At 36.6% G+C, this 27,993-nt stretch overlaps 1 protein-coding gene across 3 annotated transcripts in view; it reads right to left on the reverse strand.

The window, feature by feature from the left end:
* Positions 1–27,993, reverse strand: part of PTPN2 (protein tyrosine phosphatase non-receptor type 2) — an 82,969-nt gene that overhangs the window by 5,032 nt on the left and 49,944 nt on the right. For 2 of the 3 annotated variants that reach the window (XM_045527809.1, XM_045527811.1), the window contains 4 exons: positions 21,571–21,780; positions 19,580–19,732; positions 8,158–8,339; positions 2,177–2,992 (listed from right to left, as the gene is read on the reverse strand). In XM_045527809.1, coding sequence (XP_045383765.1) covers positions 2,785–2,992; positions 8,158–8,339; positions 19,580–19,732; positions 21,571–21,780 — 753 coding nt within the window. In that variant the 3' untranslated portion in view covers positions 2,177–2,784. Of the gene's footprint in view, positions 1–2,176; positions 2,993–8,157; positions 8,340–19,579; positions 19,733–21,570; positions 21,781–27,993 lie in introns of those variants that run through there. The other variant, XM_045527810.1, reaches the window with a different exon arrangement.

Consider the following 27,993-nt stretch of genomic DNA (forward strand, 5'->3'; position numbering starts at 1 on the left):
GGGGACAAGCACAAGTGCACATAAAATTAGAGTTATAACCTCTGACATACCTGTTGAGCAGAGCTATTTTAAAAGAAAATGATTAACAAGTTTTTTTAAACTTCCTTTCTCTTTTCTTGTTCATTCCTAGGTAGAAATATTAAAACAGTGAAATCGACCAAAAAGATAGAAGAGAAAAAGGACCGAGAGGTAGAAAACTTGGCAAATATATAAAATTTCCTCTGAACATGAGAAATGGTCTTTATATTGTTCTAAAGTCCTCTATATACTTATTATGTATTCCTTTAAAGCCTTTAAGAATACAGAAAATGGGTCTGATTTTCATTTTTCAGATGGAGAAATTAAACATGGAGAATTATATTTTTACATTTTATATATGTGCAAGTATAGATAAAAATCACTAGTAGGCTAACATAAAATAATACTTTGATGAACTTGGAAAGGAACACATAACCAGTTGGTGGAGTGAGAAAACATGCATTAAACCGAAGGTTATTGTCAATTTATTAGCAGGCATAGACATGAATGGGAATGAATTAAAGATTCCTGAAAATAATAAAGCCAGTTTTTAAAAAAATCTTTTATATTCCTTAACCTATTCAAAAAGCAACACTACTTCATTGAAGTCAAACTACACATTTGACTTTTAAAATGTGTTAAAATCAGAAATTATTATTTAACATGCTGCCATGTATTTTCAATAATTACTACTTGGCACCCACCAAAATTATTATTGCTGGTAAAAACTGAATACCATTTATAGTTTCCACTGTCAACACCATTCTCAAGGATCTGCTTGGAGAAGGAAAGATGACTAACCTTGGCAGAAGTATGTCGACATGTTCACTACACTGACTGTGATTTTAAAAATGTATCACACCAAACACCACCCAGAAGCACAAAAAACAGACAAAAAGCAAAGCTCAAATGCCAAATCCAATGAAGCACATTCACTTAGCAAAGGAGTGAGGTACGTTCTTATCAGCATGTTTCCTTAAGTTTTTACTTTTTGTTTAAAGCAAGGCTATCTTCAGTTGGAAGTTTAATAGGTCCTACCCATATTTGACTTACAGAGGAACATGTTGTCTTTTAGCAAAGATAAACCAGTGCAAACTGGGAAGAAAGATTTTAAGCCAATGATGGCCTAAAATGTAAGGGTCTTGATGCCTCAACACAGGTTTAATGCAGACAGATATAGGAAATGCCCCTCTTACCTCCTCTCCATTTCAAGGTTACAGGACACAGTGATACTGAACTGGGACACAGGCACACGTTATATAAATCTTATTTAATATGTTGTACCACCTATATCCTGCTTTCAGACTTGCAGCATAATTTAACACATTCAAGAAGGCTACTCAAATCAATTAGAAGTACATATCTATACCAGTGGTTTTCAAACCGTTTTTAAATTATAATTGCCCCCTTTAAAATAATTAAACCCTTGCAGAAATCTTATGTGATATATAAAAAGAGACAGAGCCGAGATGCTATAGTTGGAAGTAACCTCTTGGTGACTCTCCTGGAAATCCAATGAGCATAGTTTGAAAACCACTGAAATAATGCTTACTATCTATGCCTCCTAGCAATTAAATTTATAACAACTATTTCAAATAAAACAAGTTAAACATTGAATGGAAAGTTGGGATCTGGAGAAAGTACTCAAATGAGCAGTTAAATTCATTAAACATTATGGTTTGAAAATACTCATTAAAAAGTTAAAATGACAATGTAAGGTTTGCACATTATCATACTATTTATTGAAGTAGAAAGAACTTTGAAAAAAATTTTACTTCAAAGCTTCAGTCTAGTAAACTGAAATTGTGGATCCTAAAATGCTCTTTCTTACTTTTGCTCCCTAAATCATGACCTATCCCAATTATAAATTAGGGTAATGACATTGAAATTTTCATGAAAAGTGAACAATATTAGTAAAGGGCTTTACAAAAACCAATTTCTTTACAAAGTCTTGACCAACTGCTACTTGACTATCCCAATAAGGAGAACTTTCCTTCAAAGATATTTTTAGGAAAAAATTTTTGTTTCTTTATTTTTCTTTTTGAAATGGGAAAAACTGCAAAACAAAAGAAATGTAAATATATAGTAGAAATTGCTTATTCATAGTTTTAACTGCTCATATCAAACTTCTCTTCAGAAAAATGGAAAATGTGTCCAGTACAATTGAATCAACATACAATTTATTTTTTTATGGTAACAGATTTTTCAAATTGAGCTTTCAAAAAGTACAGTTAACTACAAAATTAAGATTAAATACTTATAAAATATATCTACCCTGAAACGGTTAAGAATATAAAGTGTTGCTGCCCATGTCAACAGTACATTATACATTACACACATTATTTGTCATTTTCTCTCCATTAATAATGTAGATAAAACCACAGTATTTATTGCTTATATCAAGTGCAGGTTAAAATCCAGATAGTCTCCCAAAACAAATTCTAGGATAAAGGATTTCTCAACGTTGGTCAGGTGAAATACTACTTTTGACATGTATGAATACAGTTGCAAAATGTACCAGTTTTTAACAAACATGAATGCCTTTATTTTAGACGCTGTTTACAGTCTGGGTTTCAGAGGAACCTGCAGTAAGAGTCCTGAGATGTTGGGCTTCTGACTGTGAATACCACTTATCTGGCTGTTGTCTATTCTACTGCACCATTTATGGGACATGAGGCATTTGCTGTGAACAGACAAACCCTTATGATTAACGTAGCACTGTCAGCGACTAGTGCAGAAGCTTGCTGAGCAAAATTAATTGTTTATTTATAGGACATTTTGCTGAAAAAACAGTGTCCAGCCAACAAAAGCGCCAACCAAAATGACTGACATAAACCCCATCTTAGTGAGAATAGGTTGCCAATATAACCACCTTTTTCTTTTTCGTTCAGTCTCATTTAGCCTCTGTTTCATCTGTTGCACCTTCTGAGCCGTGGTAGCTTTTCTGTCCTCTCGAATACGTTTCCGTAGAACACTATGAATAAATAAAGACAAATACAAGGAAATGTACACCCAAAATGATTTAATTACTCTAACACAGAGGACCAAAATGCAAATAAAACCACACATATCTACATGTTTTTTTATTTCATTCAAACACTGGAATAAAAAAGGAGAAAGCCTCAATATTCTAAGTGGTTCACAGATGTACTCTGGCAATAATTTCTGGTACAGTTTTATATTAATAAATACTTTTAGTAGGACTTGAAAAGAAAAATTTGAAAATAAAGTACCTTCTTTCTTGAAATGTGAACTGATGACTTAGTTTTCTGTCCTTCTGTGCTAGTTTAACCAGCCAGCAGAAGCAGGAGTGGGAAGACAAGGGGTCCCGCTGCCATGTGATCTCCTTTCAAGGTGACATTTGCTGTTTCACAAAGGCCCTTGATAGAAGCTATCTATTTAATATTTCCACTCGTTGTGGGAGTGCCTATTCTTCTGTTTGCCCACACATATTTCTAGCTCCTCTTTTCCTATTCAGTACAGAACTTTAGTTTCTTTCAATGGAAGCTCTATGACTCCCAAGATACCTGGTCCTAGTACTACATAAAGAATAATGGCCACTCAGGAGGATGGCAGGCAGGAGGATCACTTGAGCCCAGGAGCTCAAGTCCAGCTTGGGCAATATAGTGAGACCCCATCTCTTAAAACAAAAAAATAATGGCCAATGGCAATATACAAGTTACTATTAAAAAAAACTCACAAAATCCATCTCCTCTTTTCATTAGTCTGTATTACACCCTAACCAGCTTATCTGCCCTCATATTAAACATTATTGCCATGGTAAGTTTTCTAAAGTGTAGCTCTGAACTTGTAGCTTGATTAAAAATCTTGAATGCTTCTTCAATGCCTACTACATTAAGAGACAACATTTTTTCTGGCTGAAGTGTTTAACCTGAATCTAACTATGAGAAACAATGATTAAAGCCAGATGGTGGAGTATTCCAAAAGACAACTGGTCTAGAAGCTTCAAAAATACAAATGTCAAGCAAGGGGGGAAGAAGTGGGGAACGGTTCCAGATTAAAGGTGACCAAAGAATCACATCAACCAAACACAATGTATGGTCCTTGATTAGATCCTGAAGTATTTCTTTTAAACAGAGCTGGGATCATGAAAATGTTCTAACGTTAGATTATGGTGTTGGCAACACAACTCTGTAAATATATTAAAATTCATTGAATCATACACTTTTGATGAGTGAACTTTATGGTACGTAAATTATATCCCCCCAAAAGCTGTTTATTAAAAAGCTATAAGGCGGATTTTTTAGACAACTAGAGAAATGTGAATATGGATCATATCAAAATATTTTATTTTATCAGTGTTACATTTCTTTGGTATAATGTAACCTTCAGAGATTGCTGGTGGGAATGTAAAATGGTGCAGCTGCTGTAGAAAACTACTTGACAGCTCCTCAAAATGTTAAACACAGAGTTACCATATGACCCAGCAATTCCACTTCTAAACATGTACCCAAAAGAACTGAAAACATATGTTCACGCAAACACTTGCCAATATTCTCCTGCTATGCATAACTTTGTTCCTGCCCAAACACTCTTTTGCTGTTCTCCAAATTTGTTCCCCACTAAAATAGAAACCTTCTCTTCTCTCTGGTGTCTCATTTCAATTCTACTCTTCAATTCTCCCTCCTTCCATCCCCTATAGCTCTTCCTTTCATTCTTATCTTATGGCATTTAATTTGTAGTAAGTAATTTATAATTTACTAATAATTTGTTAACCTGGGTACTTCTTTTACCCTCATAATACATTAGCAACTTGAGGACTATGCTTTGCTTATATTTGTGCATCCTATGTGCTTTCTTACGTCTTTTTCACTTTTACTTATCATATATACACACATCCCTGGCTATCTGAACTCTAAATATTTGCTATAATGATCTGAAAAAATTGTTACCCAGAATTTACTCTCTGAGTTGAAAAGTCACTACGACAAATATGCACATACCTGCTAGTGAAAATATTCAAGTGTGTTCAAGTGCAGAGAAAACATATGTAAAATACATAAAAGTACAGAGGGGGTTAGCCTTCCATGGGTCCCTGTATGTGCTTTGGACAGGAGTCTGGGGACATCAGCAACAAGGCTCCAACTCAGATAAAATCTTTAACATATTATATCATTTTTTATTTTCATTGCAGTACAGAAGGAAATTATAATTTCTATGTTGTATTTTACACTATTGTAATTTGCCATATAAACCCAATAATGAGTTCATTAAGTATTATATGATTATATAATTAGTACTTAAAATGCTATATAGGAGTTTAAAAGGGTTTTTATTGTATTTGGGAATAAATTGGTTGTAGCTTTTGGTTGGGCTGGGGACACACAGTTTTTCTCATTTAAAATGATGGAATAGAGGTTCTTGCTTTCCACAAACGCACTATATAATTCAGGAATGGACTAGATACAAATACCAGGACATGCCTTCATTTTAGTTTAAGAATACAATTCCAGAGAAGGATGGACTACTCTCAATTTGTGATATAATACAATTTTTTTCTTTTTTCTTTTTTTTTACTGTGTTGGGCCTAAGGAAATTATGTCCATGTAATAACCTGCCAAGTGGGACCTGGTCAAGTATTCTCCTATATTTGTACAATTTAAGTCACTAATCAAGAAGGAATGTCTCCAGTGGAACGTTGCCCATGGAAGAGCATGTGGAATTACTCATGGTAGCACACATAGCAGGCTACTGCCAATACATGCCGTGGCAAGCATACTTTATACTATGTAAATACACAGAAGAAGGGTCTGAATGATCACACCTTTCATATGTCCAAACTGTTCTCCACTCTCAGCGATCTGGGTTTACGGGGTACACTATAATTGAGAATACCACTTTCAAACAGACTGCAACCTACAGTAAGAAATATCTTACTGCCTCAACAAACTACCCATATACACACATTTACATATGTATATAATATACATGTATATGTAAATATATAGAATTTATACATAACATGTACATATCCAAAAAAGATTAAAATATTCATGGTTACTATTTATGATACTTTGATAATTTCTATTTTACTCTATTCTATTTCTTTCTTTAAAAAATGTTTACAACACAATCAACTGATTTCATGACTATGGGATTTGACCTCCAATTTGAAGAACACTGCTTTGGAGGATATTCAATAATAAAAATGAAGAAATTTCTTTTGAAGGTTTCTTTTGAAGGTTTCTTTTGAAACTTGAAATTATTTTGATAAGATTATTTTATTAGGATCTCTAATGCAAACCTATCTATCAGTATTCAAATTTACTGGAACTGAGCAATACAACTGTTAAAGGCAACCTTAAGTCATGTTCCTGAGCCTACCCCCCGGCTTTTACATTTCTATAATTTTCCTCTCCCAGTCATGGGCTCTGTGCTTATCATCCTGACTTTTCTGTTGGGACCCTCCTTCTGTTTTCCAACAGTCTCCTCTATCTTGCAGGGAAAGAAAAAAGGAGAAAGAAGAAAACGACATATGCGAATCTATGTACAGGTATGTGTACACTTATACATAACCCATAAAACGATCTTTTGTGATCACTCTCTAACTCCTGAGTGGTTTTGTTAATATACTCTGTATTGCCAAACTTGGACAATGAGTAATTTAACTCACTGGTACTGTGTCTTTAAAAATTAAAACTCAACATTTTTTGAAACAGTAAGAACATCAATGCAGTCATTAAGCCTGTTTTTCATTTAATTTCACAGATAGTACTAGTCAAAAGGAAAAAAAACCCCAATACTAGAAATCTGAAAATCCCATTACTAAAAAAGATAAGGCAATTTAAAATAACATTATTTCCTTTTATAAAAGTATTATATTTAAGGTGGAAAAAGGAACAAATAAACAACTTTATGCCTTCATTTGTAGTCTAAAAGTACTGACACCATAAATTAGGAGTAATATTGCTAAGTCACAATAAATTCTTCCAATATAATATATAATAACACCTATACTATATATTACATAGGTGTTTCCAAAATTTCAGATATGTAATTTTTATATTAGGAAGGTACAGAAGTAAAGCTATAATGTATGGCAGACCCTGACTTTTTTCAGGATACATGCTAAGACCCTAACAAATATGACAACATAAAATTCCCTACAATAAAAAGTGTATTTGACAAAAAGAAAAAAAAGTCACTTGGAGACACAAGAGAAATAAAATGAGTTCATTCACTTTGCTAAGTGACTTATACCAGATAGCAGCTTCCTAATGTGTGTGAGATAAGTAGAGCCTTAGTCATGTAGCTTTAATTTAAAATTTTGAATAGTTTACACACTCATGTGGGCTCAAAAATCAAAAAAATATGAAAGGGTATTTTATGTAATTTTTTGGGAAAAGACACCCTTTTATTCCTCCAACAATGGAATTAAGTTTAAATATTTAAATATTTTATAAATTCATTAAAAGCATATTATTACATTATAATAATACGCTCTATGATTGTACAAATGGAAGGTATTCATACCATTTACTGTCTGTACCATACTATTAATATATATTTTAGCACCTAAGTATATTGATTTTTACACTCAATTAGTATTATTTTAAACAGTTTTTCAACCAATTTCTAAGTATTGGCTTTTTAATAGGACTGAAAACTCCTTGAGAACAATTATGTCATCAGATGCTACCTGAAAACCCTTAGGTAATAAATAAAAGGTTATATTAATTCAATAAACAAAGGGCCTATATCATTTCACATCCACTGAATTTATTAAAATAAAAAAGCCTTGGCCGGGCGCGGTGGCTCACGCCTGTAATCCTAGCACTCTGGGAGGCCGAGGCAGGCGGATTGCTCGAAGTCAGGAGTTTGAGACCAGCCTCAGCAAGAGCGAGACCCCGTCTCTACTAAAAATAGAAAGAAATTATCTGGCCAATTAAAAATATATATATAGAAAAAATTAGCCGGGCATGGTGGCACATGCTGTAGTCCCAGCTACTTGGGAGGCTGAAGCAGTAGGATTGCTTAAGCCCAGGAGTTTGAGGTTGCTGTGAGCTAGGCTGACGCCACGGCACTCACTCTAGCCCGGGCAACAGAGCGAGACTTTGTCTCAAAAAAAAAAAAAAAAAAAAGCTCATCTTTTTGAGCATGTAATTGTAGAAAGCTTACCTCTCACTGTTCTCTTCCATAGTATCTTGCATTTTAGAGGAAAGTCCTGTGCATCGGTCACCTGTCAGTTTTTCTTCTTCTATACCTATTCTGTTCCCATTGTATTTTTCAGTCATTATTTTGTTTGGTAAATGATCAAAAGCAGGAGATAAATCTTCCTTAGATAGTTCTTTCCACCGTTTCTAGGTAGGGAAGAGAAATGACAGACAAATGCAAACACTGTTAGTCACAGTAATAAGATTTTAACACGTGCACCCAGATCCATGGAACTCAACGACCCCTAACAGATTCAACCCAGAGATGTCCTCTCCAAGGCACACTATAACCCGACTGTCAAAGACAAAGAGAGATTTCTAAAAGCAGCAAGAGAAAAGTGTCAAAAGTCACCTATACGGGAATCCCCAGCACATTTCTATCAGACGATTTCTTAGCAGAAACCTTGCAGGCCAGGAGAGAATGCGATGACATATTCAAAGTGCTGAAAGAAAAAAAACCTACCAGGAAAGCTTTCCTTCAGAAACGAAAAAGAAATAAAGTCTTTCCCAGACAAGCAAAAGCTGCAAGAATTTATCACCACTAGACTGGCCTTACAAGAAATAATTAAGGGAGTTCCTTCAACTGGAACCAAAAGGACAATGATCACTATCATGAAAACAATGAAAGGGTCACTTCACTGGTAGAGGTAAATACATTATCAAATTCAGTAAACTCCATTACTGTACTGGTGGTATAATCTTTCAAATCTCTAGTATGATGATTAAAAGTCAAAATGGTCAGTAATAAATATAGCCACAATAAGTTGTTAAGGAACACACAATATAAGAAGATATAAATTAAGCAACAAAATTATAAATTGTGTGGGTAGGGTAAAAGTCTAGAATATCTGTGTAAGACCAAAGTTAAGTTATTATCAGTTTAAAATACTCTATTATTAATCTATAAGATTTTTTTATGTAAGCCACATAGTAACCACAAAGGAAAAAAATTATAGCAGATACACAAATAAGACAGAGAAAGAAATCAAAGCTTGTCACTACAGAAAATCACCAAACCACAAAAGAAAACAACAGGAGATGAAAAAGTGAACAAAGTATATATAAAACAAGCAGAATAAGCCAGGCGTGGTGGCTCACGCCTGTAATCCCAGCACTCTGGGAGGCTGAGGCGGGTGGATGGTTTGAGCTCAGGAGTTCGAGACCAGCCTGAGCAAGAGCGAGATCCCGTCTCTACTAAAAATAGAAAGAAATTATATGGACAACTAAAAATATATATGGAAAAAAAAACTAGCCAGGCATGGTGGTGCATGCCTGTAGTCCCAGCTACTTGGGAGGCTGAGGCAGCAGGATTGCTTGAACCCAGGAGTTGGAGGTTGCTGTGAGCTAGGCTGATGCCACAGCACTCTAGCCCAGGCAACAGAGTGAGACTCTGTCTTAGAAAAAAAAAAAAAAAAAAACCCACAAAAAAAAACACACACACACACAAGCAGAATACAATGAACAAAATGGCAGGAGTAAGTCCTTACCTATCAGTAATACCCTTTAATGTGAATGGATTAAATTCCCCAATTAAAAGATGTACAGGGGCTAAAGAATTAAAAAAAAAAACAACTATATGCTGCCTACAACAAGAGATTCACTTCACCTGTAATGACACACATAGACTAAAAGTGAAGGGATGAAAAATGACGATCCATGCAAATGGAAACCAAAAGAGAGCAAGAGTAGCTATACTCCTATCAGACAAAATAGACTTTTTTGGCAAAAATAGTAAGAGATAAAAAAAGGTCATTACATAATGATAAAAGGGTCAGTTCAGCAAGAGAATATAATGATTGTAAATATATATGCACCCAATACCGGAGCACCCAATATATAAAGCAAATATCAGATCTCAAGGGAGAGACAGACTATAATACAATAATAGAAGGGGACCTCAACAACTCACTTTCAGCAGTGGACAGATCATCCAGACAGAAAATCAAAAAGAAACATCAAGCCAAGCACAGTGGTGGCGGGGCCTGGCTGCTACAAAGAAGACGTGTTTTAGACAATAATACTCATGTGTTGGGCAAAAAACTCGAGGACTATATTTGTGACTAATTGTATAACAGGTCATTTTAGTTTCTGTTCTGTGGAAAGGGCAAAGCATTCCAACAAAGGGTTTTAATGTAGATTTTTTTTTTTTTGCACCCATGCTGTTGATTGCTAAATGTAATAGTCTGATCATGACGCTGAATAAATGTGTCTTTTTTTTTTTTAAAATGTGCTGTGTAAAGTTAGTCTACTCTGAAACCATTTTGGTAAACTTCCCCGAAAGTGTGAAGATAGAATTCATTCAGGGTGATGCCAGGTTCTATTTGAAATTCACTTACAACCTGCTTGGGTGGAGAAGCCATTATCTTCAGAAACCTTGGTGTAGTTGAACTGATGGTTACTGTTGTGACCTAAAGTTCACCATTAAAAGGGGTCATCCAAGGAAAATCACGGAATTATTGGTTATAAAGATGATTGTTGGCATATCCTATGCAATATATCTAAATTGAATAATGGTATCAGATAAAATTACAGATGGGAATGAAGCTTGTGTATCAACCATTATCATGTGTAATCAATAAACGATTTAATTCTCTTGAAAATAATTAATAAAAATTATTTAAAAAAAAAGAAAGAAACATCAGTTTTAAATTGTACTCTAGGCCAAATGGACCTAACAGACATTTACAGAACATTTCATCTAATAGCCACAGAATACACATTCTTCTCAATAGCACATGAAACCTTCCCAAGATAGATCATATGTTAGGCCACAAAACAAATCTTAATAAATTTTAAAAAACCAAAATCATATCAAGTATTTTTTCCGACCACAATGGAATAAAATGAGAAGTCAATGATAGGAGGAACTTTGGAAATTATACAAATACATGGAAATTAAACATGCTCCTGAACAACCAATGGGTCAATAAAGAAATTAAAAAGAAAATTTAAAAATTTCTTGAGAAAAATGAAAATGGAAACCCAACCTACAAAAACCTATAATAGGATACAACAAAAGCAGTTCTAAGAGGGAAGTTTATATTATAGCAACAAATGCCTACATTAAAAAAGTAGAAAGATGCCAAATAACCTAATATTGCACCTCAAGAAATTAGAAAAACAAGAATAACAAAGATGTCCATTTTCACCAATTTTATTTACAGGAAGTCCCACCCAGAGCAATTAGGCAAGAGAAAGAAATAAGGGGTAAAAAGAAATAATGCCACCTGATTTTTGACAAACGCACCAAGAATGTACATTGGGGAATGGACAGTCTCTTCAACAAATGGTGCTGCATGTCCGTATGGAGAAGAATGGCACTAGACCTGCACCTCTCACCCTGTACAAAAATCAACTCCAAATGAACCAAAGACCTAAACTAAGACCTGAAACTATAAAAGTACTATAAGAAGAGGAAACACTTCAGGACATTGGTCTGAACAAGGATTTTTTGGACAAGACCTCAAAAGCACAGGCAACAAAAATAGACAAATGGGATTATATCAAACTAAAAAGCTTCTGCCCAGCAAAAGAAACAATCAACAGAGTGAAAAGACAACCTACTGAATGGGAGAAAATATCTGCATCTGACAAGGAGTTAATATCCAGAATATATAAGGAACGCAAATAATTCAATATCAAAAAACCCAAATACAATTTAAAAATGAGCAAAAGTCCTCAACAGACGTTTCTCGAAAGACAATATACAAACAGCCAATAGGTATATGAGAAAATGCGCCAACATCACCAATCAACAGAATAATGCAAATCAAAACCACAATGTGATATTCATCTCACCCCAATTAGAATGGCTACTATCAAAAAGACAAAAAATAACAAATGCTGCTGTGGATGTGGAGAAAGGCGAATTCTTATACATTTAGTGGGAATGTAAGTTAGTATAGCCATTACGGAAACAATATGGAGGTTACTAAAAAAATTAACAATAGAACTACCATATGACCCAGAAATCCTACTTCTGGGTATTTATCCAAAGGAAATAAAATTAGTTTGTTGAAGAGGTATCTGCATTCCCCCGTTTATTGCAGCACTACCCACTATAGCAAAGATATGAAATCAACCTAAGTATTCACCAATGAGTAAAGAGAGAAAGAAAACATGGTACGTATACACAATGGAATAGTTATTCAACCATAAAAAAGAATGAAATTCTGTCAATTGTGGCAAAATGGATGAACCCAGAGGGCATTATGTTAAGTGAAATAAGCTGGATCCAGAATGACAAATACTGCATGATCTCACTCATATGTGGAAAGTTAATCTCAGAAGTAGAGAGTAGAATAATGGTTACCAGAGGCTGGGGAAGGTAGAGAGAAGCGGGAATTGAGGGATTCTAGTCAACAGGTACAAAAAGTTACAGTTATCTAACTGTAGAGGAATAAGTTTGGTGTTTTATTGCACAGTAGAATGACTATGGGTAACAATATTTTATTTTATATTTCAAAATAGCTAAAAGAGATGATTTTGAATACTCTCACTACAAAGAAATGATGGACGTATGTGGTGACTGATACGCTAAATGCCCAGATTTGATCACTATATAATATATACATGTATCAAAACATTGCACTGTGCCCCATAACCATGTACAATTATTATGTGTCAATTAAAAACAAAATAAATAAAATTCACATTGAACAATAAAAAAGTAAAAATAAACCAAAAAAGAGAAGATTTTAGCCAAAGTTAGATATTGTTTGCCTCTTAATCCAGTCCTAATCCACTGGTTATGTAACATTGGAACAGTGACCAAGATGGCACTTGAATGTCATCTGGTACCTTCCTGGTCCTTGCCACTGTCTAAGGGAGAAAGAACTGTGATAACTCCAAGCAGATACTTATGATACCAGAGGACTTTAATGTGGTTGTCCCTACCAAGTACACTTGTAGCTCCAGGTAGCTAGCCCACCACTGAGCTGAGGAAATGTCCTCTAGCATGCCTGGACTTCAGAGTAGATGACAACTAAAAGCAGAATTCAGACCAAGATGAAGAGAAATTTCAATTTGTTCCATCAAAAAGGACATTATCACCTACCTTGAGAGACCGTTGTGGTGATGAATGAGATGGCATCATGAGCCTAGCATCATGTTTGGCAAATATTAAGTTTCCCGTGCCCTCACTACCACCATTCCTAGGGACAAGGGTAGAGAAAGAAGAGGTACAAAGTATATCTGGGCCCCTGGAGATGAAAGCATGACAGCTGCACAGGCCAGAGAAGGAAGAGACATGTATAACCTACACACTTGGGACTATGTTCTCTAAAGTCCTTCAAGGGCTGAGAACACAGCCACCTTCTAACTACCTGCCCAAAACAGCAGTGGTCGAGGTAGCAGCAGTGGGAGCCAATGGTTTTAATTACCTGTGACTCTGACACTGGCCCAAATGACTTGGCATGGACAGGGGTGGCCCCCTTTGAAGATACTATCATGGAAGCAAGGAGTCTTAGATCTCATTAATAAGGAACACACTACTTGTTGCCTGAGGAGTTTAATGATTTTGCACAGAGATGTAACACTGCAACTTACACTTTTCTGGAACTTATGGAATAATCATTCCCTGGAGTTACTTTTGTGCAAAATGGTACCCTTAAAAGAAGTGCTTATATATTTAGATTCTTTTTAAAACACCTTGGGAAATCCATACACTAGATAAACTAGTTTCTAATCTGTCTCATTATCATTATACAATAGAGGAATTAAAAAGAAAATGGCATTTTACCACACTCAGCCTTTCCCAGATATGGCTATTTAAATTAGCCACATAATTAATGTATCTCTTTTTGTTTTATAATAGTTTATATACAAAAGAATTAGATAATGAGAAATTCTATAATCTGTTATATTTTAAGGATAGTGAGAAGAACATTTTGATACAATGTGACTGGAGGATGGAAAATATGCAGTGCTTGAGCAGGAGAGATGAAGCTACAAAGGAAGCACACCTCAAGGAAAGGAGTCTCTGGACTTAGTGAGAAGCAGTGAGGTGGAACTGAACAATCCTGAGACCTAACAAGGCACACACCATGTCCAGGAAGAATACTGCGCCGATAGTTAAACTACTGTGTAATGGAAGATAAGATGTTCTCACTTTAGATGACTGTGTCAATTTTTCTTTCTTCCCTTGTTACATTTTTGTTACTTGGTCCAAATAGATTTTATAGCAAAGACAACATGGAGCACTTTTGAAACTCCATGCTATGTTCTGACACTTCAAATGTACTAGCTCTTAATCCTCACAATAATCTTAGGAGAGAGGTACTAATACTACAGAGGAGATGGGTGCAAAAAGTTTAGATGACGTGCCCAAAGCTATGTAGCTAATAAATAGTTAAGATCAGAATTTTAACCCACACAGTCTGGGATGACTATTCTGGACCACTTCCCACAATATGCAACAAATTCAGAATATGCCAATAAGGAAAGTGCTCAGCAAAGAGGAAAAAAAGACATATTTAATGCTAGTGAATTAAAACAAAACAAAATACAAAACAACAAGATTATCATCTTGCCACATCTGTGTTCAGCAAACTCATTCATTTTTGCCCTCCCCATAACATACAAGTGAGCAGGCACTCCCCAGTCACCTGCCTCAGCCTGTCACTGCTGATAGGTAGACGCCAAGGATTACCTCTCAGTAACCACAACCTCACATAAGCTTTTTTTTTTTTTTTTTTTAAGAGATGGGTCTTGGCTGGGCACAGTGGCTCACACCTGTAATCCTAGCACTCTGGGAGGCCGAGGCGGGCGGATCATTTGAGCTCAGGAGTTCGAGACCAGCCTGAGCAAGAGCCAGACCCCGTCTCTACTAAAAATAGAAAGAAATTAGCTGGACAACTAAAAAAAATACATACAGAAAAAATTAGCCAGGCATGGTGGCACAAGCCTATAGTCCCAGCTACTCCGGAGGCTGAGACAGAAGGATCACTTGAGCCCAGGAGTTTGAAGTTGCTGTGAGCTAGGCTGATGCCACGGCACTCTAGCCCGGGCAACAGAGCGAGACTCTGTCTCAAAAAAAAAGAGACGGGGTCTCGCTCTTGCTCAGGCTGGTCTTGAACTCCTGACCTCGAGCGATCCACCTGCCTTGGCCTCCCAGAGTACTAGGATTACAGGCGAGAGCCACCGCGCCTGGCCATCACATGAGCTCTTGTTTTGAGGCCCGGTACAGTTTCATCTCTTTCTAACTCTATACTCATGCTGAATCACAACCGATGTAGCACATGCTACTAGGAACAATGTTCCACACATTGCCTGAAACCCCAACCCCACTCATTTCTGTTCACTGAAGAAAGCAGTAAAGTGATACAATTAAACTTGGAATCCTCTATAATTTGTTAAACCATTTACATTTAATACTTTATTAGTAGTATCAAATTATCAGCTAGAGATTTTTACAACATCAGGTCTGAACTGCCAAACTAGGTATTTACTCTGGGAGGTTTACTGTCGTCATTGATACTGGGGGTTTGCTAATAAATACATGGTAATACCAGCAATTACTTTATGTATTTATATCTGACCTTGTGCCAAGACACAACTACAAATTATCTGTATTTATCTAGGAAGGTCAAGGCCATTGGAAGTGTTCTGTAAATGAATACATACTATATGAATATAATCACATATATGTATTTACTGACTTAAAATGTAATCACTGTAGATGTGTAATATTAATAGCTCTCCTCTGTCCCTACAGGGCCTAAATCACTTTATATCCATATGTGCAAAAATTCTTCACAGAAAAACTAACATATAACTTTATCCAATGTTAAAAATACCACTCGGGGCTGGGCGCGGTGGCTCACGCCTGTAATCCTAGCACTCTGGGAGGCCAAGGTGGGTGGATCGCTTGAGGTCAGGAGTTCGAGACCAGCCTGAGCAAGAGTGAGACCCCCCCGTCTCTACTAAAAATAGAAAGAAATTATCTGGACAACTAAAAATATATATAGAAAAAATTAGCCGGGCGTGGTGGCACATGCCTGTAGTCCCAGCTACTCGGGAGGCTGAGGCAGTAGGATCAGCTTAAGCCCAGGAGTTTGAGGTTGCTGTGAGCTAGGCTGATGCCACGGCACTCACTCTAGCCCGGGTGACAGAGCGAGACTCTGTCTCAAAAAAAATAAAATAAAAAAAATAAATAAATAAATAGATAGATAAAATAAAATAAGACTGAGGGCGAACACAGATGTCCGTTTTATGAAAAAGTACCAGAGATGAGGAAAAATTACATGGGTTGAGTACCACTGAGCAGGAAGACAGTTCCCCTAAGAGAGGAAAGAAAATGGAATCATACAAAATGTTCAACTAAAACCACAAAAGGCATAAAAGAGCAGAATACAAAAATAAAAACAAAGAGCAAAGAGAACAACAAATATAGTAAACATTAGTCCAACTTTATCAGTAATCACTCTGAGTGTTAATGGTCTAAATGCAACAATAAAAAAAGATTCTCAAAGCAGATCAAAAACAAGACATCTATAAGAAACCCATTTAGGCTGGGCGCGATGGCTCAAGCCTGTAATCCTAGCACTTGGGAGGCCGAGGTGGGTGGATTGTTTGAGCTCAGAAGTTCAAGACCACCCTGAGCAAGAGCGAGACCCCGTCTCTACTAAAAATGGAAAGAAACTATATGGACAGCTAAAAATATATATATAGAAAAAATTAGCCGGGCATGGTGGTGCATGCCTGTAGTCCCAGCTATTGGAGAGGCTGAGGCAGAAGGATCGCTTGAGCCCAGCAGTTTGAGGTTGCTGTGAGCTAGGCTGACGCCACGGCACTCTAACCCAGGCAACAGAGTGAGACTCTGTCTCAAAAAAAAAAAAAAAAAACAAAAACAAGAAACCCATTTAAAAACACATATAGACTAAAAAATATACCATGCTGACACTAATCAAAAGAAAGCAAGAGTAGCTATATTAATTACAGACAGCACAGACTTTAAGGAAAGTTATTAGAGAAAAAGAGCATTACATAATGACAAACAGGTTGATTCTCTAAGACACAAAAATCCTTAACATGTATGCACCTAACAACAGAGCCACAAACTACATGAGTCAAAAACAGATAGAACTGCAAGGAGAAATAGATGAATCCACTTTTATAGCTGGGGACTTCAACATTCGTCTATTAGAAATGGATAGATCCTGGAGGCAGAAAATCAGCAGGGACAGTTGAACTCAACAACACCACCAATCAAATGGATGTAACTGAGATCTATGTAGATGTATACATAGTATCTATAGATGTGTCTAGGTAGATGTATATGTCTATGTGTTCTCAGACCACAATGGAGTTAAACTAGAAATCAGTAACAGAGAGATAACTGGAAAAATCTCAAAATACACTGAGATTAAACAACACACTTCTAAACAGCACATGGATCAAAGAAAGAAATCTCAAGAGAAAATTTAAAATATTTTAAACCAAATCAAAATGAAAACACAACTTATCAAAAGTTGTGGGATGCAGCAAAAACAGGGTTTGCAGGGAAATTTATAGCTTTTAATGCACATTACTAGAAAAGAAGTATCTAGGCTGGGCATGGCAGCTCGCGCCTGTAATCCTAGCACTTTGGGAGGTTGAGGTGGGAGGATTGCTTGAATCCACAAGTTAGAGACCTGCCTGAGCAAGAGCAAGACCCCATCTCTACCAAAAGAAAAAAAAGAAAAGAAAAGAAAAGAGAAAAATTAGTAGGGTGTGGTGGTATGTGCCTGTGGTCCCAGCTACATGAGAGGCTGAGGCAGGAGAATTGCTTGAGCCCAGGAGCTTAAGGTTGCAGTGAGCTATGATGATGCCACTGCACTGTAGCCTGGAAGACAGAGCGAGACCCTGCTCAAATCCCCAAAAAGAAAACAAATATCTAAAATCAATAATCTAAGTTTTCACCTAAAGAAACTAGAAAAATAACCAATTAAAACCAAAGTTAGCAGAAGAAAATAAATAATAAGAAAAATAGGAAATCAATAGAGAAAATGAAGGAAACCAAAAGCTTATTCTTTGAAAAGATCAATACAATTAATGAACCTGTAGCCAGGCTAAGAAAAAAAGAGGACATAAATAACCAATATCATAAATGAAAGAGGAGACCATCACTACAGATCCCATAGACATTAAAAGAATAATAAAGGAATATTATTATTATTATTTTATTTTATTTTATTTTATTTTATTTTTTTTGAGACAGAGTCTCGCTCTGTTGCCCGGGCTAGACTGCCGTGGTGTCAGCCTAGCTCACAGTAACCTCAGACTCCTGGGCTCAAGCGATCCTACTGCCTCAGCCTCCCGAGTAGCTGGGACTACAGGCATGGCCACCATGCCCGGCTAATTTTTTCTATGTATTTTTAGTTGGCCAGATAATTTCTTTCTATTTTTTAGTAGAGACGTGGTCTTGCTCTTGCTCAGGCTGGTCTCGAACTCCTGACCTCGAACGATCCACCCACCTCGGCCTCCCAGGTTGTTAGGATTATAGGCGTGAGCCACCATGCCCGGCCATAAAGGAATATTATTAACAACTCTATGCCCTTAAATTTGATAACCTAGATGAAATGGACCAATTCCTTGAAAGACACACTTTGCCAAAATTCACACAGGAAGAAACAATCTGAATAGGCCTATGCCTATTTACAGATTTAATCACTAATTAATAACCTTCCAAAACAAAAAGCACCAAGCCTAAATAAGTTCACTGGTGAATTCTACCAAACATTTAAGGAAGACACGACAATTATCTAAAATCTCTTTCAGGGGATAGAAATAGAGGGCGTGCTTACTAACTCATTCTATGAGGCCACGGTAAACTTGTTCATATATGAGAAACATAATGAAAAGAGACCTTATTTACTTATATTATCTATAATAGTATTAAAAAAATAAGTAATAGTATCAACTTATGTCCAATAAAAAAAGTATCTTCATGAGAATAAAGCCACCAACCAGAAAAATATAACATTTAACTGGTATTGCACTGTATCTGCCATAAGTACTTAAGTTGCTCACTGATATAAAGGGAAATATTATATAAACTAAATATTATAATCCCATGTTAAGTATTTAATGAGGCAAAAGTACCTAAATTTTCTGGTTTATTTTAATAATTAAATGCTTAAACCCCCCTTACATGAAAAATTCAATTTCTTTAATGAAATCTTGTTCCCACTAGGTCTTTTAAGTAACACACAGCATTTAACCTGAGGCTGAATATATTCAAAGAAGTGAACTTAAATTTTACAATTTTAAAACAGCCAGCTGGATTTACTACATTGATTCAAATATATTTTTTGGAAGGGAGAAGACAAGGGCTAAAGTGGAGTACAGTTATTTGATGCTAATTGTGTTTAACAAACCAGTATTATTCCTCCCCAAGAAAAGTTTACCTGTATATTAGAATCTCCCTTTATATACTTTGCTCCTTCTATTATAGCCATATATGAGAATCTAAGTTGATCTGGTGTCTGTATAAGTCCCATTCGATATTTTCTCATACTCAATAACACCTGCTTAATGTTAATATCTTCTCCTTTTTCCATCTGCAAGAAAGGTAAAAGACAGTCAAGTCAAGCCTTTTGTTTTTAGAGTCCAGGAAACATAAGCAATACAGGATCATTGCTAAGATTTTTGCTACACATTTGCTCCTCTTTAAGAATAATTGAACACTGTAGCTGTAACTGTTGTGCACACAACTATCTCAATTCACCTATCCTCCCCTGCTCAAGTAGTAGATGAAGGACTTTTGATTCTTTAGCAGATTCACAATTGATTCTAAACCAATCTAGTATCCCATTCATTTTGGCTAGCAATTGGTCAAAGGCAGGATTTACGATCACTTCTGGCTAATACAAGGGTAAATCTGCTGGGATTAGTTTTTATTTTCAATGGTCTTGGTAGGAGTAAACCTTTTTGCCCATTGCCCTTCTGCCTTCTTCATGCCTGCCCTACAGACATGATGTCTAGATGTCTGCCCTCTAAAGATGGTGGAAAAGAAAGTCAGAAAAAGCCTAGATCCACAATAGCACTGCTGAGCTACCACACCCGCTCTGGACTATTGATCTGATATTAGAACTCCACCCCTCCCTTCCGCCAACCAAAAAAGAAAAAAACTGTTGAAGTTATGGTTGGTAGGGAACAGGTATCATTAACAAAATAGACACCAGAGTTTTTAAACACGACAATGTTCACTTTAATGTAACAATCCAATTTTTGATTGAAGTATACTATATATAAGAAGAGTGGCAAAGTAATACAGTAAGTATGTTAAGACTCAACATTTCCTAATTCCCAGCTTTCACTAGACATGCACTATCCAAAATGTTCTACTTAAGAACATGTTCTTCTAATTAAGAAAACCACTTAATTGATCAAGCTCCCTGTTAAAGTACATGTGTTTGCAATGAATAACATATTTCTTCATCTGATAATCTACTTTGTGCTAGCGGTCATGTTAGAAAGCTTGAGAATGCTGAGATAAGTGCAATGAAGTATAACTAAGTTTTACAAGACAGAGAAGAGACTAACAGAGGAAGGTAGGACTACACAAGGCCTTAAAGTAAAGATTGAAAACACCAGTCTGCTAAATTGCCCAGGTTGCTGATAATCTTAAAACAAGTTCAGGAAAGCAGAAATTAAATTACAGGGAATACTGAAGGAGTACATGGTATGGAAATCAAGGCAGAAGGTTTTACTTATGGGTTTGATTCTATAATATAATACAAGGAAGGAGAAAGAAGACAGAAGTTGGAAGGGGCATGAGGATAAACAGAAGCCCCCATTTCCAAGTAAGGAAAAATAAAGGCCCTAAGAAGCGAGGAGAAGGCCTAGGCTGTCTCAGGGCTGGGTATCGGGGTATCAGTGAAGAAAGAAGCAGCCCCTGGTGGGCAGAGATACGAATCTCAGGAGAATAACAATGACATTTATGGAATGCTTAGGAAACACCAAGGACTCTTCCAAGTGTCCTAAATGTATTAATTCATTGAATTCTCACAGCAGTACTGAGGTAAGTCTATCATTATCCCTAGTTTTTAAATAAAGAAAAAGAGATAAAGTGCTTGTCTGAAGAACAAATTCAATATTACATATTATTTTGTATTTGGGAAAAAAAGAGAGGGATCTATTATTTCTGTAATCTAAAGATACCAGGAAGAAAAAAGTCTCCTTGGGGCTCTCTAGAATCATCTCGGACACATCCCCACCAGTTATGAACAGGAGGCAGTTGAAAGGGTAGAAATCAGATTTTTAGGTTTTTCCAAAGGAAGGCAGAAGTTTGAGAAACCCAGTTCTGGGATATGACATCAGATCTTACTCCTTGCCAGTGGAAACAATAAGAAAATCAATGAGACTAAAATGAGGTAGTAAGAAGAGAAGCACTTACCAGAACAAGACAGGTATCTACCAGAGAGAAGGTGCCAGAGCGCCCAATGCCTGCACTACAGTGGATCACCGCAGGCCCATGGTCAGGGTTCAAGGAGCCAGATTCTCTCACTTTAAACAAGAAATTGAGAAATGAAGCTGGTGATTCGGGGACTCCGAAATCTGGCCAGGTAGTATAATGAAAGTGAGATATTGTTCTGGTTTCACCACTCTAAAAAATAAAAATCAAGGGAGAAGAAGTTAGTTCTAATTTTTTTCTTTTAAAATTAAAAACACTTCAGAAAGATCATGTGTTTTGCATAACGCTTTTAATCCTTATAGACTGTTTATATGATTTTTTCCGTTTGGTTTTTGATAGTCACATTCATACAAATTAGGGAAGATTTTCTTTAGAGGAATTTGAAATATATTAATAATAGCTAACACATACAACACTTACTATTTTAGAGGTCTGTTCTAAGTTCTTTACTTATTAACCCAATGCACACAAGAATCCTATTAAAACCTATTTTCCAGATGAGAAAACTGAAGCAAAGGCTAAGTAATCTGCTCAAGGTCACATAGCTAGAAATAGCTAGCAGAGCCAGGATTTGAAGAAGCAGTCCAGTGTAGCATCTGGGTTCTTAACTATCAGACTACATACCATGCAAGTTACCAATATTTTCTTTAATTTGTGCACGATGATGAGTGGATTCTTTTTTTCTATTTTTAAAAGTTCCTACCAGTATAATTTTACATTTTTAATGTCTTCCTTTTTAAGAATTACAGAATTTATTTTTAAAATATAACCTTCCCTTTATGTGATTTATCTGATAGATTCTACTACAAAGGCACAGAGGAGCAACTCAAGAATTAATTTAAAGGAACAATCTTTATGTTTTTAATCAAAATTGCTCCTCTAATTATTGCCTTTCCCCATGGTAATAACTGCCAATCCGAACACTGTTCATATGCCTTTGCTGATGTGCTAAAGTGGTTTACCAACATGCTAAATGTTTCCTGTCTTCTAAGCCTGCCTGGCATTCACTACCACTTCCTGGATATGCCTGATGATCTTTATTTCTGACAAACTCATTATAAAATGTTCCTTAGCCTTTGCCAATTGCCTTTTGCCCCAAGGAGCACTTCTCTGCTTTATACTCTGCATTTCTGTAAACGAAGCAGTGATCTACTAATATGTCTCTGTACAATTTTTTTTAGTTTTAGCATAGGACCTTTTTTGTAGGAGGAGGCATAGAAGCAATATATTGATGTTTGATGGTTCACAGCTAAAGATTATGATCACAACATCCTCCTCCCAATAAAAATTTTCAAAATTAGAACTTCCATTTTTAAAAATAAATTTTCCTATTTTTCAGTAGAAATTAAGATTCCTAATCCTAGACTCAGTCGCAGGAGTTATAACACTGATAAAATATAGTGTAAATTTTTTTTAATTTATGTACTTTTAGGGACCATTTTTTAAAAAACACCTAGCTTTAATAATTCCAAATACATTGTGATCCACAGGTTCTCAATGTACTAAAGGCAGTAGAAGATTTTCCCATTACTAATTAAAATGATGATCATGATTCCTAGATTTTCAAAACATTTCCCTTTAGAGTCTAAATTAATTATGTTAAGTGAACAAAGCCAGACTAAAGGTTATATACTATATGATTCCATTTATAAGACATTCTGGAAAAGGCAAAATTATGAAACAGAAACCAGAGCGGTGGTTGCTGGGGGCAGAGGATAGGGCTGACTATAAACAGGCAGCATGAGAAAATTTTGGGGGGTGATGGAATCATTCTGTATTTTCATTGTGGGGGACGGTCACACAACTCAATGCATTGTCATAAGTCATACAACTGTACACCATAAAGAGTCAATCTGGGCCAGGCACAGTGGCTCACACCTGTAATTCTAGTGCTTTGGGAGGCTGAGGCTGGAGTATCACTTGAGGTCAGGAATTTGAGACCAGCCTGAGCAAGAGAAAGACCCTTGTCTCCATAAAAAAAAAAAAGAAAGAAAGAAAAAAGAAAAAAAAGAAAAAAATCAGTGGGGTGTGGTGGCAAACACCTGTAGTCCCAGCTACTCGAAAGGCTGGGGCAAGAGGATCACTTGAGCCCAGGAGTTTGAGGTTGCACTGAGCTATGATGCTGACACCACTGCACTCCAGCCTAGGTGACAGAGACTGTCTCAAAACAAACAAACAAACAAACAAACAAACAGTCAGTCTTGCTACAAGTTAAAAAAAGGTGAATTATATTTACTGTATTAAAATAGGGAATTTGAAACATTCCAAATTAAGAAGGCTAAACTGTAGTTTCCTTTTACAAAGCAGTAAGTGGGCAGTTAAGAAGGCAATATCCACAAAGGAATGGAGGTTGGTCCTTGATTAGCCCGGGGAACTAGTTAACTCAAAGTCATGTTTTCCTTTTAATGGGGTGTAAGATTCCAGTAGGTGTTTTCAACCCCATTTTTTTCTCACTGACAACTGCTCTGCTATGGCCATCAGCAGGGTCAGACTCAGTCCTCATGAGCCTAAATCAGGTCCAGCCAAACCCCCAGGCCCCTGCTCCTATGTGAGCCTGTGAGCTCTGCTCGCCAGGCTGTGGCTCAGAACTCCCAGTGCTGTGTGCTCCATTACTGCAGCACATCCTGATGTAAAACGTGTGGTCACCCCACAATCCTGAGCGACTGATTGCTTTTTCTTTGCTTCTATGATTTTGGCTCAAGACTAGTGGTCTCTTGATTTTTTTTCAAATTCAGGTCATGCTGTCTGGGATACTGGAAATCAGTTCCCAGAAATACTCATGACTATTTGTATAATATAGTCTTCCCCACTAAAAGATTTTTGAAAATCTGTGTTTTTCCTTTCCCTACAGAACCAGACTAAAAGACTTTTGAGAGGTTAATTTTGATTAACTTACCCTTACGGAAACAAGATTCAAAGAACATAGCTTTAAAAAAATCACATAATTCATGATTACAAAGGAATGAGACCCGTATGTTTACTACTCTGGTAAAGAACTGTTCATATGCATGACTAGACCCCTTTTCCTCTTTTTCATGTTGGGGAAAAAAAAGAGAGGGGAAAAAAGGGTTGCTAATGGATAGAGAGCTAAAGCAAAACTCATCTTTATTTCAAACAAGCTATATATTTAGACTTTACACTTTTTGGCAAACTCCTTATTTCAAAACTGTGGAAGCATCCTTTCCTTCTCCTCAGTCACCAAGTCATGCTGCTTCTCCTGTCATCCCCAGCCCATGTCTCCCACGCCTTCCCACTGCTTCACCCCGCCCCCCATGCACACCTGGGTGGCACCCACAATTATAGGGCTGTCCCCATCTGCAGCTGTTCCACACATGTCTGCCAAGTTTTCCTTGTAAAACTTTGCATTATGTGTACCACATCCTGCACAAAAATGTCAGTCAGTGATTTAATGTTCTTTTTAAGGCAAAATCCCATTTACATTTTTTGAAAGAGGATTCTACATTTAAAGTCTGAATAAGGATGTCAAACTTGTTATAGGTGGAGGCCAGGAAGATAATCTGTGAGTTGAGTAGGTGTAAGACAATAGGGAGTCATTAGGCCTACAGCAATTTAAGGGTATGCCCCATCTAAAGCCAATCAATTTCAAGTTAATAATTATTAAAAATATATAATAAGATTATAAATTTTCTAATTATCATAAAATCTATAGAGCTCTATGGCCCCAGGCCCAATTATTTTCACACTTTAGGTATATACAGAAGGTATCAAGATGGTTCTAAACGACTTTCACTAAGTCCCAGTTTTGTCATCTATAAATGTCATTTATAATTTTTACCTTATAAAGCTGTTGTGAGGAATAAATGAAATAATGAATATAAAGTACCTGCCATATGCCCGCACATGGTAAATGCTTAACAGATACTGGCTATTTCTAAAGCAATTATACTCACTAACTGCTTATATTATAGCCCCTAAAAAGCTCCAATCCATCATAAAACTCAACACATTTTCAACTTCTTCAGTGAATATTTCCTCCATACCTAAAGAGTGATAAAGTTTGTTAACCCTATCTCCTAACCTGATGTCAAACCTGTACCCTCACTGTCACTCCCTAGTTCATCAATTTTTAACATTCTGTTGGTGATAAATATTTATAGATCGCAATTCATTTTGAAAGATGGACAGAACATACCGGATCAGGAAGACAGTGGCAGGAATAGCTAGGCCCAGACTTGCATTCTACATAGACAGAGCCACATGCAGAGGCTCAACCTGTAGGAATGAACTATTAGAGAAGTCTGTGAGCATGAACCAATCCTGCTCCTGAGGGAGAGGAAGGCAGAGGCCAGGACCAAGCTGGGCTGGGTCATGGACTTCTCCACTGGATAGGGACTTTCTTTTGTAACTGATGGGAGCCAAAGAAGGATTTTAGAGCATGGTGGAAGGTCATACCTGTGTTTACAGCAATCACTCAGGTGTAACATGCTTAAAAATGTACTCGATGTGATGGCAGAGGCGAGCTCCAAGGCAGCAGGTAAGGAAGCTACCCATGGGAGTTAAAAACCTTGTTATGGAGTTTAAAAAGTACATATGTGTGTGTGTATGGGTGCATACATGTGTGTGTGCACACACACGCACATACAAGTATTGAACAAGCCAGTAAAATGGTAAAATTCAAATTACATAAAGAAGTGTAAGAACTGTAGCTGCTAGGAATAAATGAGTCCAGCCATGTTAGAAACGGGCACAAGAAGGCACTGAAGGAAGGCCGTGCGGGCAGAAGCAGAGAAGAGAGGAGAACATTCTAGGTGGAATAAATTGTTTAAACTATTTTGAACCAAATCCCAGCTGAGCATCATGATAATTAGACGCTCATCCTGCTCTGAGTAAATCTATAGGGACAAGGAAATAGAAGACAGTCAGCATTATAACGGTATTCTTGGAACTTGCTAAACATAAAGCTGGCCAACAGTATTACAGAAAACAGTGAAGGGCAACTAAATAGAGAAATCTGAACGACAAACAGGTACTTTAGATGACCTTTTATTTTAAAAACTCTTCAAAACTATCTCCATAGCTTAAGCCACAGGCCACTTTGAAAGCAGAGTTGGAATCTTCACTCAGGGGCAAGAATTCAAACTTTTAGCTCTAATAAGACACTGAAAAAGGTTCCTGGTATATAGTTTTGCTGTTCTATTAAAAGGTCTCTAAAAGGGCAGGGCCTGCTTAGACAACAGCTTTGGCCCCGGACTTGTTAACAGATACAAGTCAGACTCCTTTAAAAGCAAAATGGTTTCTCTGCAGCCCAGGTACCTCAACAGCCAAAGATCTATAGGTTGAGGCTGGCCATCATTCCCCTACTTCCTCATCATTTTCTCTAGCTCCCTTGTTCTTTCTTTCTCCCTACACTTATTCTGTTCAACTACCTCTTGCTCCTGTTGTCCCTCCCAATTTATTACTAGTGCAAAGGAAACAGATAAACATAACAAAAAGGTAATCATTGTGTGTTATGTCTTAGGCACTGCCATGGTATCAACTCACTTGATGCTTGTATCAATCCTATGAAGTATGTCATACCCTCATTCATGATAAAACTGAGGCACAGAAGTGAAGTAATGTGATCCAAGTCATTCAGCCAGAGTGGCAGAGTTAGGATTTAAACTCAGACAATCTGGTTCTGGAGTCTATGTACTTAACCAAATGTAATTCTGCCTCTAAAATGGAAATGCTACTTTATGCTTCTAACATTCCTAATTCTTACTAAATATTATAAAGTAGAACATAAACAAATTATTACTATTTTATTTATGGCAGATTCTAAACCCAGGCCAATGAGAAATCTAGTGATCATTTCATTACACCACACAATTGCTAGCAACTAAAACATAGTGGTTAGCTAACTCCAGGATGGCCTCAACTCCAGAAAGACACTTTAGAATCAAGAAATCTGCCCATTCTACTAAATGAAGTATCCCAAGAATGGAAAAACAATCATCACATGTACTCACCATCAAATTGGTATTAAGTGATCAACACTTAAGTGCATATTTGTAGCAACATTCACTGGGTGTCGGGCAGATGGGAGGGGCAAGGAGGGCATGGGTATATACACATGTAATGGGTGTGGTGCGCACCGTCTAGGGGATGGACACACTTGAAGCTCTGACTCGGGTGGGGCAAGGGTAATATACATAACCTAAACATTTGTACCCCCATAATATGCTGAAATGAAAAAAAAATTTAAAAAAAGAATCAAGAATCTGCTTTTACAACAATTAGCATCTTTTTAAAAAGACTCATCCCTGTGTCAGAAATTAGAGGACCTGGATTTGAGTTTAGCCTGTCGTTTATTAGTCAAGCAACATATCTATAGAAAAATTCCCATAACCTAATGCATTTTAAGGTTGTTCTTTTAAGAAAATATGAAATATGGGGAGAATAAGA

Source organism: Lemur catta, chromosome 16 (assembly GCF_020740605.2).
Source record: "Lemur catta isolate mLemCat1 chromosome 16, mLemCat1.pri, whole genome shotgun sequence".
NCBI classification, from domain to species: Eukaryota; Metazoa; Chordata; class Mammalia; order Primates; family Lemuridae; genus Lemur; species Lemur catta.